This window comes from Centrocercus urophasianus, unplaced genomic scaffold (assembly GCF_019232065.1).
Source record: "Centrocercus urophasianus isolate 14NV4802_14NV808 unplaced genomic scaffold, USGS_Curo_1.0 seq_7, whole genome shotgun sequence".
Classification (NCBI taxonomy): Eukaryota; Metazoa; Chordata; class Aves; order Galliformes; family Phasianidae; genus Centrocercus; species Centrocercus urophasianus.
In genome coordinates, this window is record NW_024885310.1 from 3,499,224 (window position 1) to 3,514,713 (window position 15,490).

Sequence of the window (15,490 nt, forward strand, 5' to 3'; positions counted from 1 at the left end):
TTGTTTTGTTTTGTTTTGTTTTTAGAGAAAACAACATTTTGGGTACAGTCTAGTGTTTTGGACGCTTACTGTTTATAATTATGAACTTAGTAATCAAAATTTGATGAATTTATGAAAACAATAATGGAGCTCAAGAGCTAGAGGAAAACTTGAACTGCACTTACCTCCTAGCTGAGTTTAAAACTGCAATAAGGCTGTAAGATCACTGAGCTCTTCTGTGAACCCTCATCTATACAACACGTAACTAATGAAATTCAAGACCTTAAATATTTAAGGTTTTAAAATCACCTCTGTAATGTAAAAAAGAATAAAATCTTCTATTGAAAACATTCATTGCGTATTCAAACTAATATTAAATAATGCACTTCCCACTACAATTTAAATTCACTCGCACTTTAATTAGTGCTCTGCACCTCCTGGATATCTTTGAAGACATGACTGAAAACGCAGCCATCTCAAGTAGTAGTTTTAAAAAACAAGTAGGACTTTTGTCCTAAAGTTTAACACACTTAAAGTCCACCTTCTGTAAATGGCACAGATTAACTTCAAAATTAGTATTTCACATAAAAAGGAGTAAACTACTAGCAAAAAAAAGGTAAGAAACGCCACTTTTATCAAAACATTTCAGCTCTGCCTTTCTGAAGTCTTTACAGGAGATAAATACAGCTGCAATCTGTAAGATTGCCACCTTGTTAAATACTGTACAAAGCAGAGGACAGTTACCCAATAACCAGAAAATTTGCTACAAAAATACACTCTGTTTCTGTAACATCTGCAGGTAAACAGCAAAAAAAAGCTATTAAAAATGCAGAAAAATGCTGAAAGAAAAACTTAGTAGCCTACCACACCAACCATAATGATACAGTAAGTGCTGTTTGGCTTTGTTTTTCGCCTGTTAAGGTTTCTCCTACCTAGAGTTTTAGCTTACTGAAGTCTTTAAAGTAAGATCTTTTTGAAAAGCCACATTTCCCTGCAGGGAAGGACCACTGCTAACCTGCTGTGGATGAGCGAAACCAAATTCACGACAAACGAGAATAAAAAACACTAAAATGAACCACTTAAGAACAGAGTTTGGCTGTTTAACTTTTCCTACATAGCACCTGCCTGGAAATCTTATAGCCAGAAAACTACCACAACACTCCCTCACAGAAGTTGCATACTTACATTAAAAATGTATCCCTCCTTCATCACTTATCTCAGAACCCCTATTGCAAGTCACGCATTTTCCTCATGGGGCAGCGTGAGTGACTTAAAAGGAAATAGTATTGACATGGAGAGCTGTTTTCCTAGACAAATACGGGTGCAATTTTTCAAAACAGCTGATAAAATTAATACTGCATTGGTACACAAACTGTGTTCACGATTCCTCCGGCACCCCTACAAGCTGGGGTTCTTCCTTAGTCAGTATCTTGCCAAGAACAGCATCGTAGTAAGGACTGAAGACCATCTTGTTGTAGTTGACAAGACGAACATACTTGACAGCAATCTCTTCCAGCTCCCTCTGAATAGGGCTTAATCCTCCAGGAACAGTCGGTACCGCTTTCTGGTGACCAGATGCAAGACAATTCTCCAGAAACTTCTGAATTCGAGAATCTGGAAAAGTTAGACCAAGAGTTTTGGTTTGTCTTCAGCAGAGATAGACAGCTAGAAAGATTCTAATCTCATGTAAAACACAGAGCACAGCAAGCACATACTTGAAATAAATTAAAATAGAAACCATGCATGATGTCCACTAACAGTTTTATAAATAGAGACACTTTGTCATGTGAGAACTGAGTATTTTTGTCAAAGCATACCTATTAGTTTACAGATGGTGTTATCAGGGTTGGCCACTGCTTGGATCTGTCCTTTCAGCACAGTCTCTTTCTCAGCTGTGAACGGTGCAAAGCCATGCTGGGAAAGGCAGCCGTTGACTTCAGCACACACCTTCTCACCAATGGTGGCCAAAGACTCCTTCAGGTTAAAGGAGCTATGGAATGTGGAGTAGAGCACTGCTTAGCTACTGGAGTTGTTCACACTTTCCCCATCTTTTGAAAATAAAGTATCCAATTACAGTTGTCTTATTTATCGAACATAGTGGAAGAAAAGTAATCCAGATAATGCGAGAATAATAAAGTAAATTTTATGGACATGAAAGTCATGTTCAGCTGTAACACAAGGGGATGGGATAGCATTAAAAGAAAACCTTCAGCCTGTGCAATCCATACACGTATGAGCTGATTTTCAGTCTACAGCCATTTCAGAGCAACATGAAGAATAAGTGTCAACCCACAATGTGCACAACAACCTCAGTCTGGGGGCAGCTAATTTGTGCCATTTGTGTCGATGGAGCCCAGCCAAAACTGTGAGCAGAGTTTGCTGCTTGTACACACACAGCTCTAAAGCCATTAGTTACTACTCCTACTTATCCACGATACTAGTTATTGACATGCATTTCACTTACTGCATTAAGCAGAACATCTAGAACAATATTAACACTGCACAGCTACAGGAAATCAGCTCTATGCTGGTATGGTCAGTAACGTGATGTTAAAAAATGAGCATGCCCTATCAAAAAGCTGGCTCTGGATCAGTAAGAGAAATAAAAACTGTCAGCCTCAGCTAATAAGAAGCCCCCATCACTTCCTCTGTGTATTGCACTCCGTAACCAGAGCGAGGCTGAAACTGATCGTTTGGTGGAGCCATCATGAAACTGCAGCTGACCGTGTGAATAGGGCTACTCAGTACTCACGGGAGATGCATTCCTGTCAGCAGCACCCTGACAATGGTTTTGATTTTCTCAGCAAATCCAGGCACATCGATGAGAGCTGCGCCCGCTGCATTGAACGTGACCAGAAGGACAGTCCCAGCCATGAGGAGCTGCTCCAGTTCCAGCTGTATTTCCTGAAAGCGCCTCTGGTCCATGAGCACTGTCTGCAGAGAACAGGAAAGCCAGCACAGGATGAGATCTGTACACTAGGCTGTGAAATGAAATGGAGATGCCAGCTAAGATAGTTCAGGTAACTCTAAGACCTTAACTCTCAGTATCTGCCAAAAGCAAATATCAAAAAAAAAGTCTCATTCTATTTAGGTAAGATGTCTAGTGAATAAGACAGTAATCAAAACTACGTACTAGGCTGAGTAAAGTTCAGCACAGAAGGCTCTGAAGATGGGACTGGTTAGTCTTTAGCTGTCCCTTCCAGTCCAAATTATCTCTGATCTGATCCTATGGATATAGTGTGGATTATGACTAGCTCTTCTCCACGAGGTTGGAAATACAAACATGCATTTTAATATGTAATGCACAATACTACTCTATAGATACATTGCAATATTCTGCTTTGTGATACCAAACACTGGTCTGTTTGACCAAATCAGACTCCATTGGACATGCTGACACAGTGACCAGGCTCAAACACTTTGGAGAGAGCTGCAAGAAATTCACTAACAAACCATCACCAAAAGAAGTCCTGAGGAAAGGAAGAGCACTGCTCACGTTACAGATGTGCAAAATGAAGGCAGCTCGACAAGACCAGTGGTGTGCTCTCACACAGCTATTGCATTAATTCTCAAGAAAAATGAAAGTTTTAACAGTGCCAATATCCCAGCCTACAACTACTGAGTTTGTGTTGCAAGCAAGTTTTAATCTGACAAATCCTGAAAATTCATATTGGTAAGAAACATTACGTGTTGAATAGTCTGAATTGGAATGCCTACACAAGCCTCTCAAATGGATTTAAAGGAACACAAAGATGATAAACTTTTCGGCCTTGTTGTTCCTATAAACAAGGAGCTGTTTATTTTTTCCCCACCATGAGTTCCTGGCCCTTCTGTTCCAAAAAAAGACACGTGATCTCAGGAAATACCACATTCTACTGAATAACAGCCACCTTTGCTTTCTCTGTGACAATGTGAAATAGACACAGCAGCCCCGATTCCAAGGGGGGCTGGAAAGTCTTTGAACCCAGATGTAACTTCTACAGCACAAAGAGGAACAGCTGAATGATGATAAAGCACCGAAGAACCAACTTCTGTATCAGAGTTTGGAAACTATGACAGATGCTGGACCAGGAGGAACAGCTACCAAAACCACAGTTTCTGTATTCTCTGACTAACTTCAAGTCATTTACTCAAGAACTCCCTTAAACATTTTGTTTTGTCAGTTATTGTATTCCAGAGACGATGTTTGCCCAAACTCGTTAACAAGACCATTCACATTCAAAGGAGAGCTGAGGGCTGCAGGCATGGAGGAAGTATAGCCCAACCCAGGCAATCCTGGGACACCCAGCGTTCTGCCCTACCTCAGGCAACTTCCATGAATTAATAAGCTGGAGACACAGACACAGAAAAGAGCAGCAGCTACTCAGCAGGCAAATATCAGGAACAAAAGGGAAACAACTGTTTCTTTTTCAACTGAGTACTGAAAAAGAAATACCACAAGAACTTTCAATCAAGAGATCAATGTTTTAGTGCTGTAATTTCAGTTGGCTACATTCCAAGAGCAGAAAAGTAGTAGAACAAGCATGGAAATCATTTTTCTTGTTAGATACCTACTTCTGGGAAAGGCCTGTTTGTGTGATCCCACTTCAGCAGCTTCAGATATGCCTGATTCTGTATGGCAGTGGAGCACAACGCAGCAGCTCCACCAGCAGCACCAACAGCACTGCTGGGGGGAGGTAACTTTTTATGTCTCAGCTTTGCAAGATCATCTGCTGCTTCCTGCAACCAGTCTGTGACAAGGTCTAAAGAATCTGTAGGAGACAAAAAGTCTCGTTAAGGAAATTCCTTGTCAAAGTTAGGTTTTTTTTCCTATCACTAGTTTCCAGATAAAGCCATTAGTTACTACTTCTAATTATCCATGATACCAGTTGTTGACATGCATTTCATTTACTGCATTAAGCAGAACATCTAAAACAATATTAACACTGTACAGCTACACGAAATCAGAAGTGAGAAGACGCTATGATGCCCCTCATCAACCAAAACGAAACTAACGGCCACGTGCTAAGTGCAGATATATTGTTTCTGTATATTTTTCTCAAACCTCAGTTTCGGGGCACAAGGTGTCATTTACCACATGAATTATATCAAAATTAATGTGAAATCTGATTTATTTCTATGATCTACAAGCAAAGACACACCATGTACTGAGAGGTCAGAGAGGAAAAAAGAAAGAAACAAAGTCATACTTGGCTGTTTCTCAAGAAACTCCTGAAACTTCTTTCTTTCATATTCAGCAGACTGCTGCATTAATTTTGGTCTAATACTAGTGATAGCGAAGTTTGCCATATCCATTTTCATTAGGTCTAACACAGAGAAAATTGCTCTAAACAAACAAACAGAAAAAGTTATTCAAGGCTGCAGAAGTGTAAGAGGTTATTTGTATAAGATTTATTGCAGATTGCCTAAGGAAAGAACAAAAACACGCATGGGAAACGTTAACAGGATGGTTAATTTCAGAGACAGATAAAAAAAGCTTGAGCACACACATGCATCTCCCAAATACAAAATAAAACTTGTTCTCCTGAAGAAAGGTCTCCACACAATTAACTTCACTAGCCCCGTAGGATAAATTCCCCAAATTTTACAATGTAAAGCTGAACAGACAGAAAGATGTCCGAGTTTCCAAGCTTGCATACTATCTGTTGGCTGCCTATATAGCCAACCTCAGTTGCTCAGGGAAGCAAATAATTAGACCCAAGGAAAACAAAACCAAAGCCCCTTAATTTCAAAGCAACATGCCTCCTGCTAGTAGTGATTCTGCCAAGTCAAACCTTAACTCTCGGAAGGTCATCAAATTAGAAAACAAGGTTAATAAGATTTCCTCAAACTCAAGCTATTCAGCTGAGAACACAGTGATGAAGCAGATACCTCAATGCTCCTAAGCCCAGGATGTATGCCCCTGGTAGAACTAAAAGCATATTATACTGGGGGGAGACAGCTCAAACTGAGGGGAAAGGAAGAACTGGCTAAAAACAGTGATATGTACCCCTATTCCTGCAACTGCTTTTTCTTCCCCTCCTGCTGTTGATAATAAATCCTGCTACAAACAAACTGCTCACCTGTTATCTGATAGTTTACACACATTTGGCATTTAGAAAACACCCTTCGGTAACAGGCTGGAGCCAGACAAACACAATTCACCCCAACAGGAAGGGTCCGTGTTAAGAACTTCTGGAACATCTCTGCCCCATCACACCCATGGCCACATCCCTGCACAGCTCTTTCATTTCTATGAAGATCTGCAGGTTGCCCTGGTGCAAACACCCCCACACCACGCATCTCTAAAATTATTTAAAGGACACTCAGTATGACAGTATGTACCATTTCAGTACCTGAAGAGAGGAACTATTTCACGTATATCTTTCAGTTTCTTAATTTCTTCATCTCGAGCTGGAGCACAGAGAGTCCCCATCATTCCAATAACAAATTCTATCAACTTAGCAATGTCCAGAGCCCCATTTTCGGCCTCCTGTTTTATCAAATCCAGATCAAGAACTTCCATAATCTGGTTTCTTAATCTTGTATGACCAGGAAATAAAAAAGACAGAAGATTCTGAAACAGAAAGTTTTTAACAGTGTATTAGTTCTCAGTGTCACACAGCAGGGATCAAAGCAGTAATTGCACCACTTCTCATTTAAGCTAACTGCCATCTGAGAGCAGAATTGCTCTTTTCTGAACAAGGCCACGAAGCCATTTGTCAGCTCCAAATTCAAATGTCTCCCCTCACTCTTTGTGACACGAAGTCACTAAGTGGTAAGTGCTTTGTAGTACTGATCACACTTTAGACTATTGCACCTGGCTCTGTCCACTCAGTGGTGGGACATCTCAGTGATTCCATACCCAACGTGACTGTCATAACGTGGAGGAAACCTGGAAGTATGAAACCCACCTTGATTCATTTTACATGCTTTCCCATTTGTTTGCACATTCAAGTCGCTCTCCTCAGCTCACACAACTTAATTATGTGCAGAGAAAATCAGACAGTAGTGAAAACAATCAAGAGCCTCCTTTATGAACAACCAAGCTTCTAACTTCTTTTGCCCATTCCCATCAACCCATCTATAAAAACTCAATGATCTACTTTGGTAGCACGTGACCTTACCTCCTTAATTTCTCCCAACAGTTTAATTGCGTGGTCGTATGTCGGTGGCTCTTCCTTCAGCTGAGCTTCCAGACAATCCCAGAAAACTTTGTGCACAATCTCTCTTACTTTTTTTTCCAAGCTGTGATAAATAAGACCAGTTCAAAATAACTGTATTAGTGTCTGCACCACCACATGCAGGAACCTGCAGCTCCCGAAGAACAGCATGCAGTAATGTGAAGATAATGTAATGGTGACTATCTGAGGACTGACAGAGAAGAAAACTATCATTTTGTCACTCAGGCAAGATAAACTAGGCACAAAATTTGGCACAGCTCATACCCTAATAAATGGTTAGACACAAGCAAAGAAGGCTACCAATTAAAATCCTTGAAAGCACCTCTGAAGTATAGCGCTGGAATACTAATAAAAACAGATAAAAATTATTCCTCATCTTCAGAAGGACAGTATTAACATTCCTTTGACTAAGGAAAATTAATTAAGGAAACATAACAGAAATGAAGCAACTTCTGTGACATGAAAGCTTTTGCACTTCAACACATAAATATGGCCATTACCCTGAGCTAAAGCCTCCGTTCAGTTCCTATAAACAACAAACAAATTCCAACTGCTTTCTCCTCAAACTACTTCCCTACACAAACATTCAAGCTGTGGGAGACTCAAATTATACATAAACACAAAAAAGCCATTATTCCAAGGAAGATTCCAGAGTGCCTCTTCAGCCAAAACTTTCACTGAACAGAGGGATCTTGTACTAGGAGCAGTCCTGGCAGATCACTACGCTGAGGCACTCTTGGTAAGATGATCTCTGCAATGTATCTGTTCCTTTGATCTGGTGAAGAGATGCAAATCTGACACTGTGCTGAACAACTGCAGCCACTGTTCAGAATCTGTGAGAAAAGCAACCAAGTTACTGAAGGACTGGGTTGGTTCTCTCCCTCTCACCCCTCTTTTTTAAGGGAGGTGGAGAGAAGAACACACGGAAAGAAGAAAATTTGTTTAAAATTCTTCTCCCCTGAAAAATCTTGAGATAAATTTCATGGTATTTCATGGTATTGAGGCATACCAGAAAACTTACGCACCATCACTGCACTTTTTCAAGTGAGAAAACCATAAGAAGGAACAAGGAACAAAAGCAGACACTGAATTGAAAAGCACTGCTTTAACTGTGACATTTTACATCAAGCATTCATCGTCAGCCATCACATACAAGCAGAAGACACCTGTCAGGAATCCCCCCAAAAGATGCTGAGACAGAAGACAACACAAAACAGGGAGCTCTGCATGCCTTAGGTATGCTTTCCAAACACTTCCATCATAGAGAGAGGTCCCAGCTCATGGGACCATGCATGAATTGTACACAACCTGTATGAAATGTGACAAACAGTGACTGGACAACAGTGCCCGAGTCTGTGATGGTGCTGAGAACACAGAGCAAATCGGTGCCTGAACTCTAAAATACGAGAGTCTCTCAAAAGTGGAGTAGCTAGGACACTCATAGACAATGCTGTTCCAGTGGTCCAAGTCTCTCCCAGTAAAAACACCCTCACTTTCACAAATTAACCCAAGAAACACACTGTCAGCCACATCTCTCTGTATGGGGAGAAAAACAAAGCAAACAAAAAAAACCAAACACAACAGAACAGCAGACAAAGCATCTGTCAATAGGACTGGGTTTGCTGCACTGGGCACTCTGGGACCAGACATGAAAGCCACTTCTGTTCTGCCTCTCTTAGTGGGGAACAGGACTACTGCAGGTCAGACAGCAGGAAAGACTCCAGACTAAAAAGGAATAAGGCCTAATCTAATAAAATACAGAAGTCTCTTCAAAATACATAGATGTGTATCCCTGGAGAAACAGACATTAGATTTAAAAAAAAAAAAAAAAAAAAAGCAAAGCTAAAATGATGAGTTTCATCTTATTCCCACCTGCAGGGAAAGCTTAAGTGATGCTAAGAGCACTACCTGCACCTGCAGCTAGACTTGCATATTTCAAAGTCTGCAGCTTCAGGCTCCCAGGATAAGGGGACACTGGCAGAAACCATACTGCAATTTCCACAAAACATGCCCCAACAATTACTGAGGAGTTTCACTTTCCACATTCACACATTCCTGAGGAAACAGAACTGCATGCTTACCTTCTTATGCTTCTTCCTAAATCTTCCCTAGCAGGCACTGTTGGGCACAACTAGCCAGAGCCTTTATTTCATCCACTAGAGTTATTCCAAAGTTACACAAATGAGAACTGATTTAATATATCTACTTGGTAGCAATCTTACCTGTGTTCTGGTAACTCAGCTGGCTTGATCTGGAAGTCTCTATTAACAACAATCTCGTGTACTAGGGCCATGTTGGTTACTCCCTTAGCTGTTTCCATTAACTCTTCCACTGACACGGGCCGAGGAGGGCTAGCTACAACACACATTAAAGTGTCAGACAATTATCTAGGGAAATCTGCAGAGAAGAGCCTGCTGATAACAACATCTGAAGAAACAAACAAAAAGCCCCAAAATATTTATTTTGAATAGCTTAACTGCATCTTTCCCTCTACACTAGATGATGAGAAGAGATGATAAGAAGACTAGCATTGCCACTGCACTATTCCTCTAATTACTGTGTAGACATTGTCATTTCCATTTCATGCTTTTCAAGTGACTTTATTTCTAAACCATCCAGCAAACAAGCCACCACTGACGTTAAGCAATAATTATTCCCTCTACTTTCAGTGCAACTGGCACTTCTCCAGACTCCTTTCCCCCCCCCAAGTGACAAAAGATCCTACGGCAGGCACTGGGATAAGGATGGACAAGCAGCTTCAAACTGGGCCCTGGAGGACAGAAGTGAGCAGAAGGAAGCATCACACCTGAAAAAAACAGGTCAGCTTCCATGAGGTAGGAGACAAAGGAAGTGGCCAACTGTAGAATAGCCTGTGAAGTCAAAAGAGAGACAGTGACACTGACAAAGGAGAAGGCTACAGTACTGGTGTCCTTGGGTGAGGCAGGCAAGAATAGCAAGGTTTATCTCTGCTGCTCCAGAAAATATACAGCTGAACAGGAGGGAAACACCTCTACAGAATTGCTACAGTTGAATTGCTTCCTCTCTCTGTAATTCATTCACTTCAACAGCAGTACAAAACACAGGAGCAATGTATTAATTCCCAACATGAAAGAAACCAACCAGGCTAGGTTTACTGAGATGTTTCAGAAAAACCAGCACGGCTGCCTCATTTGAAGATCCAGTTTGATTGGATTTAAACTAGTAACATAGAAAAGGTCCTTTAAAACTAACTGCCCTTCACTTGTCTGCCTTTCAAAGCTGTTCCAAGTACATACAGCGTAGTTCCAAGAATACATGCAGTGTTCTAATTTTTCATTACCATCTCACTCTTTTCATGCAGCACTCTCAAACCCAGATTTCCTTCTGCCTGGAGGTATATCTTGCACAGTGACTCTGGGAACACAGCAAGGATTGATATCCAGAGAATTACCAGCAGCACAGCAAGCCTGCAGCTGAATGAGTGCTCTCCTGTCCAGCTGCCAGATGACTTCACTCAGTAGACACACTCAAAGCTAAGAGACTCTTTCATTTACCAAAGAATGCTCTTAAATCATGTTACTTCATTCTCATATTATATCTGCTTCCTCCCGAAAGAAAAGTGCTTGAGACCAATGACTTTCTTGTGGTACAATGGAAGGCAAGACAGGGCAATGCATTTCACTTTCACATGTCCATAGTCTTCCTCCGTAGGGTACATCTCCTGTGTGCAACATGACTCTAAGCAAAACACTGAACTCCAGTAATAATGAACACTGTTGCAATAAAAAAATAATGCAACAAATAAAATGTTACATCCTGGGACTCTCCAGACAGAAATCTGGGGCTAGTTATGTGAGCAATTCCATCTCTTTGATCTCAATCTCTGGAACCAAATAAACTTCCCCTTTATCTTATCTATAGATTTGCCAGAAGTAATTAGAGATCTTGCATCTAGTTTCTGATGTTAAAAGCAGAACGACAAAGAAAAACATGCCCTAGGAATAAACCTGCAGTATGACAGTCCTGAAATCTCCTTGTCAGCAGAAGTAGCATTAGGATTAAAAGTGCAACTTTCCACCTGTGTGTGTCTGGATAAGAGGGGAATAAAATGACAGGGCATGATTTTGTGATGATGGCCTTCCCTGCCCTCTGGCAGAAAAAGAGGATGCAACAATCCAGAAGGTTTGGCTGATCATGCAAACAGCAGGCATCAGTTTGGCTACAGTATACTGGAGTAGGGCTTATCCTTTCTGTGAGTGCAGACACAGAAAGATCTAAGACATATGTGGCTCAGAACAATGTGGTTATTGTGAACAATTCAGTGCTAAAACAAAATGGAGGAAAAAGCACTTGTTAAAAGCAGCTTCAAAGCAAGTGATCAGGAGTTGTGTAATATTTAATTGCAAAACAAACCTACAGAGAGTACTATAAAACCCCATCACCATCTCCACTGCAGAAGACACAGAATTGTACTTTTTTTTTTTTAATGAAGGGCAGTTGTGCTTACACTTTGGTGTATCATCTCCATGTGAACCTGGAACACTTTGTTGTATTCTGTTACTGATTGACTGCTCCGAGTTGTCCAAGCTCTCTTGATCATCCTCCAAGGCACTCAACTTTTCTTCGCTTGAATGTGGCTTGTGGGGATTCTGAGACATTGTCAGTTGTTTCCTCTCAGAAAAAAAAGAGAAAAAGAAAAAGAAAGATTAAGAAGGGAATGAATAAGCATTTTATAACATATAAGGATTTATAATGTGGTTGAGTGAGAAAACATCTTCAGTTCTCTTGACTGAGAAAAAAATTGAGAATAAAGGAAATCTTATGAGGAACTACATGATGTCATTCCCATAATGGCAGGGGACCTGGACTAAGTGACTCACTTCCCATCTCACACAGAAAGAGATGCTTTCAACACAGCTACCGTTCACTTGATCTGTATTGCAAGTGAGTTCTGAAAAATCTGGAACTCTTCCCCTGCCTCACCTACTGCATAAAGATGTCACAGAAAAAGATACTGAACGAGCAGCGAAAAACATCTTCTAAGAGTATTACAAACATGTTTGGCCAATTGATTATGCCAAATGAGGTATTTATCTATCATACACACAGTGAAGCATTCTGAACTCAACATCCTCCTGAACTGTGACCTGTTCCAACCGATCAGAACTGAAACGCCCTCGCTCCACGCTACCCACGTGAATTAAGAAGCTGAAAAAGGACTTGGGGCAAATATCAAATCATTCTCCTGCAATTTCATTCCATGCAAGAGTCATGGTGATGCATGCTGGTGATACAAGAAAGATTTCTTAAAAAAAAAAAAAAAAAAAAAATAGTAAATAACAGTAACAGCAATTAAAGCACAGGCATAGTAGATGCTAAATAATGTCTATATTACATCACAAGCACTTGCAGCATAGTCCACGATGCACTGAAAAACTGAACACTGGAAAAGCATGTTACCTTCACTGGGTTTACAGTCAGAAATAATCTGCATGTCTTACCTCTGAAAACTCAGTATTACACAGGAGGCTACCATTCTGACTTTGATTTTAGGAAAGGCTGTTTGACAGCATATGAGCTCTCTGGAGTAGAGAGTCAGGAAAAGCCTTCCAAAAAAAGGAAGCTCCTGGGAAAGCACCACCTTCCTCTGTCACCAACTGCCTACTTCTCCAGCAACCACCACTTTCCAAATACGAAAGAAAGAAGCTCTCAACAACAGATGCAGCTTCCAAAGGCACCTCGCAGCTACTAGAAGAAAAACACTTAGCAGTGTCAAGGACTGCATCCAAGAGGACGCAACACAGACATAAACAAGCAATTACACAGGAATATAAAACGCGCAGACGTTTTTTTCTCCATACAACAGCTGTAAGAACTAACCCTACTCCATCAGTGCTTCAATGAGTGCACCATTCTGATTCTACAAGACAGCCAGAAGACTTGGCATTTAAAAAATGTTTTCCTTCTACAGCAATGACTCAGGATCATCGTCTGGCAACGACACACAGCAACACTTGTCTACAGTGATGCATGATTTTTATTTTAGACAAGAAAGTAGAGCACAAAAAGCATAGGATAAATCTATGCAAGAAATCTAAGGCATCAGCGCAGGTACTGTTAGAGGCACATATCAGCCTTCTGCTCTGGCACTCTGCTTGCACACAAGCACTGATGTCCCAGCTGTGAGCTCCCAATCCTCTCTGCACTCACAGAGCATCTCAGGCAGCACAGGGCAGCGCCAGTGAGTGCAGAGCTACAGTCCCATCGCCAGCCTTTCTCTAAAGCATGCTGTGCTTCCCACTGGGTGCAGCATCAGCTATCCAAACCAGTACAGCACAAGCGGGGCTGGATCTCCAACCTACACAACAGAAGGTCTGCTACTGCCAACGTTCCAGCAGCAAGATCTGGCAATAAAGAAGCCATTACAGGAAGACAACAGCAACAGCTGAAGCAAAAAATACGTGACAGGTGAAAGGGAGCAGAGAAACGCTCGAATCAAAGCATTTTCACAGGTGCTTTCAGTTTCATTCCGCTGGCCTCAGCCACTCTTCCCGCTCTCTCCCACAAGGCACGAAATGAAGATGGAGCACGGCGATGACTCGACTCCCCGACACACGCTTCAGAGCTCGGCACAGCCCTCCCGGCGCCGCCCTCCCCACCCTTCACAACGAGGCGAGGCTGGGAGCTGCGGGAGCCCCGCCGGCCCGCAGCCGTTGGGCAGGCCGCCAGCCGTGCCGCCGGGCCGCGGCTTCCCCCACGCAGGGCACGCCTTATAAAGCGCCTTCCAGCCCAGAAGCCAGCGGCTTTACTGAGACTGCCAAAAAACCCACCGAGCGGACAACCCGCGCCGCGTCTCAGCGGCGGGCAGCAGGCGGGCTGCGGGCCGGCAGCGCGGAGCGGGGCGGGCGCACTTGTTGGCTCAGCCGCTCGCTCCGCAGCATTCCATCCGCTGCCATCGTTCACTCGCATAATTGAGGCCCTATTCCAGCGGCACGGCTTTCGTCCCACGCCACCGGCTGCCACGGCGCAGCCCGGTTCTCAGCAGCTTCCTCTAACAGCAGGAGCGCTAAGCGCGGCCCGAGGCGCCACCGATCGCCTCCGCAGCCCCGGCCCGCCGCCACGCCTTCCCTCACCCCCGGCCCAGCGGCCCCGTTTAGCGGCCCCGTTTTCCCGCCCCGTTCGGCGCCCCCGGCCCCGCCCCGCGCTCCCCGCCCCGCCGCCTTACCGTCGCACGCCGACCTCGCAGCGCCGCCGCCACGGCGTAGGGGCGGGCCGGGCCTCCTGCAAGCGTTCGCCCTACGGCCGCCCCGAGCCGGCGGCCCCGCGCCCCGCCCCGCGCTGAGCTGCCGCCTGCTCCGGCCGCGTGCCCGGAGCGGCGCGAGCCGCCAGGGGTCCGCGCGGCAGTAAGCGAGGCAGCGTGCAGCACCGGCGCGAGGATGGCCACAGCCGAGGAGAAGCGGGCCTCTAAGGACGCCGTGCGTGTCCTCACACTTGAAACTGGCACTGGTGCCAGCGTGCGATGGGCCTACATACAAGGAAATCCGAAGGCCTTTCATTTGTTCCAGCTCTTTCCTAATTAGCGTGGGTAACAAGAAGCAAGGTGCTGCAGGAAGGAAGACCAGAGAAGTTAGGGCTGTGGCAATTGGAGCCGGACTGATGAAAAATGCAGTGTTGTTACAGCCCAGCTAAGTCAGCAGGGCACAGAGTGGGATTCAGCTGGGGAAAAGATGTCAGACATCTTCCATGGCACTTCCTCAGCATGGTGCCATTTTAGTCTAAAACAGCTAGTGATTTGTCATGTACACACAGAGTGTGGAGAGGCGGCAAGCTTGAAGAAAAGCAGGGGAAGGTAAAGCAGACGTTACTGCAGCTCTGTTACACAGACCTGTGGGTCACACATCAGCACAAGACAGTTCAGCTACAAGGCCAGCAAAGGGGAGCAGGGGACTGTAGGAATGGAACATTGTTTCTGCATTAGATACTGAGAAGGGGGAATTGATGCGAAGAAGTAGAGCACAATGCATTTGTATTTTGTAACTTGTCCTTAGCTGATGTGAAGAAGTAGAAATATCACGTTACTAACATGCTTCAGAAGTAGAGTTGCTGAATTATGTGATTAATTCTCGATTGCAAAACTGCAATAGTTTTTTAAATCAATCAGTATAGGTATAGTATTATAGATTTCTATTATATATAGAAAGCATACTGTAGGGCTATTCTGTTTTTCTTTTGCTGAGGGGCTCTTATCCAAGCAGACTTAACAGACATCAAAGAAGCCAGGGCCTCTACACAAGGCTGGATTGCCTAGGATGCAGCAGGTAGGCATGAAGATAGTCCCCTGTGTTCTCCTTCCAAGCTTATCTCTATGC

The 15,490-nt window shown here is 43.3% G+C and overlaps 1 protein-coding gene across 3 annotated transcripts; it reads right to left on the reverse strand.

Moving 5' to 3' along the window:
* Positions 1-14,370, reverse strand: TCP11L1 (t-complex 11 like 1). Of its 3 annotated transcripts, XM_042837307.1 has the most exons (10): positions 14,347-14,370; positions 11,629-11,792; positions 9,365-9,497; positions 7,086-7,206; positions 6,315-6,535; positions 5,169-5,305; positions 4,534-4,730; positions 2,732-2,913; positions 1,797-1,969; positions 1-1,593 (listed from the first exon to the last, which is right to left on the reverse strand). In XM_042837307.1, exons 2-10 carry the CDS (start codon positions 11,777-11,779, stop codon positions 1,358-1,360), a joined length of 1,551 nt encoding a protein of 516 aa, XP_042693241.1. In that variant the 5' UTR covers positions 11,780-11,792; positions 14,347-14,370; the 3' UTR covers positions 1-1,357. The 3 variants fall into 3 exon arrangements, with proteins under 3 accessions (XP_042693241.1, XP_042693242.1, XP_042693243.1); XM_042837308.1 differs by lacking the exon at positions 14,347-14,370 and having other exon boundaries at positions 9,365-9,493; positions 11,629-11,713; XM_042837309.1 differs by lacking the exons at positions 1,797-1,969; positions 14,347-14,370 and having other exon boundaries at positions 11,629-13,797.
* Positions 14,371-15,490: the final 1,120 nt, after the last annotated feature.

Coding starts and splice junctions, on each gene's coding strand:
- TCP11L1 (XM_042837307.1), bottom strand. CDS start 11,779: ATGTCTCAGAATCCCCACAAGCCACATTCAAGCGAAGAAAAGTTGAGT. Junction 9,498..11,628: donor TGGAGATGATACACCAAAGT/GTAAGCACAACT, acceptor TGTGTGTTGTAG/CTAGCCCTCCTCGGCCCGTG. Junction 5,306..6,314: donor GAAATAGTTCCTCTCTTCAG/GTACTGAAATGG, acceptor TTGTTTGTTTAG/AGCAATTTTCTCTGTGTTAG.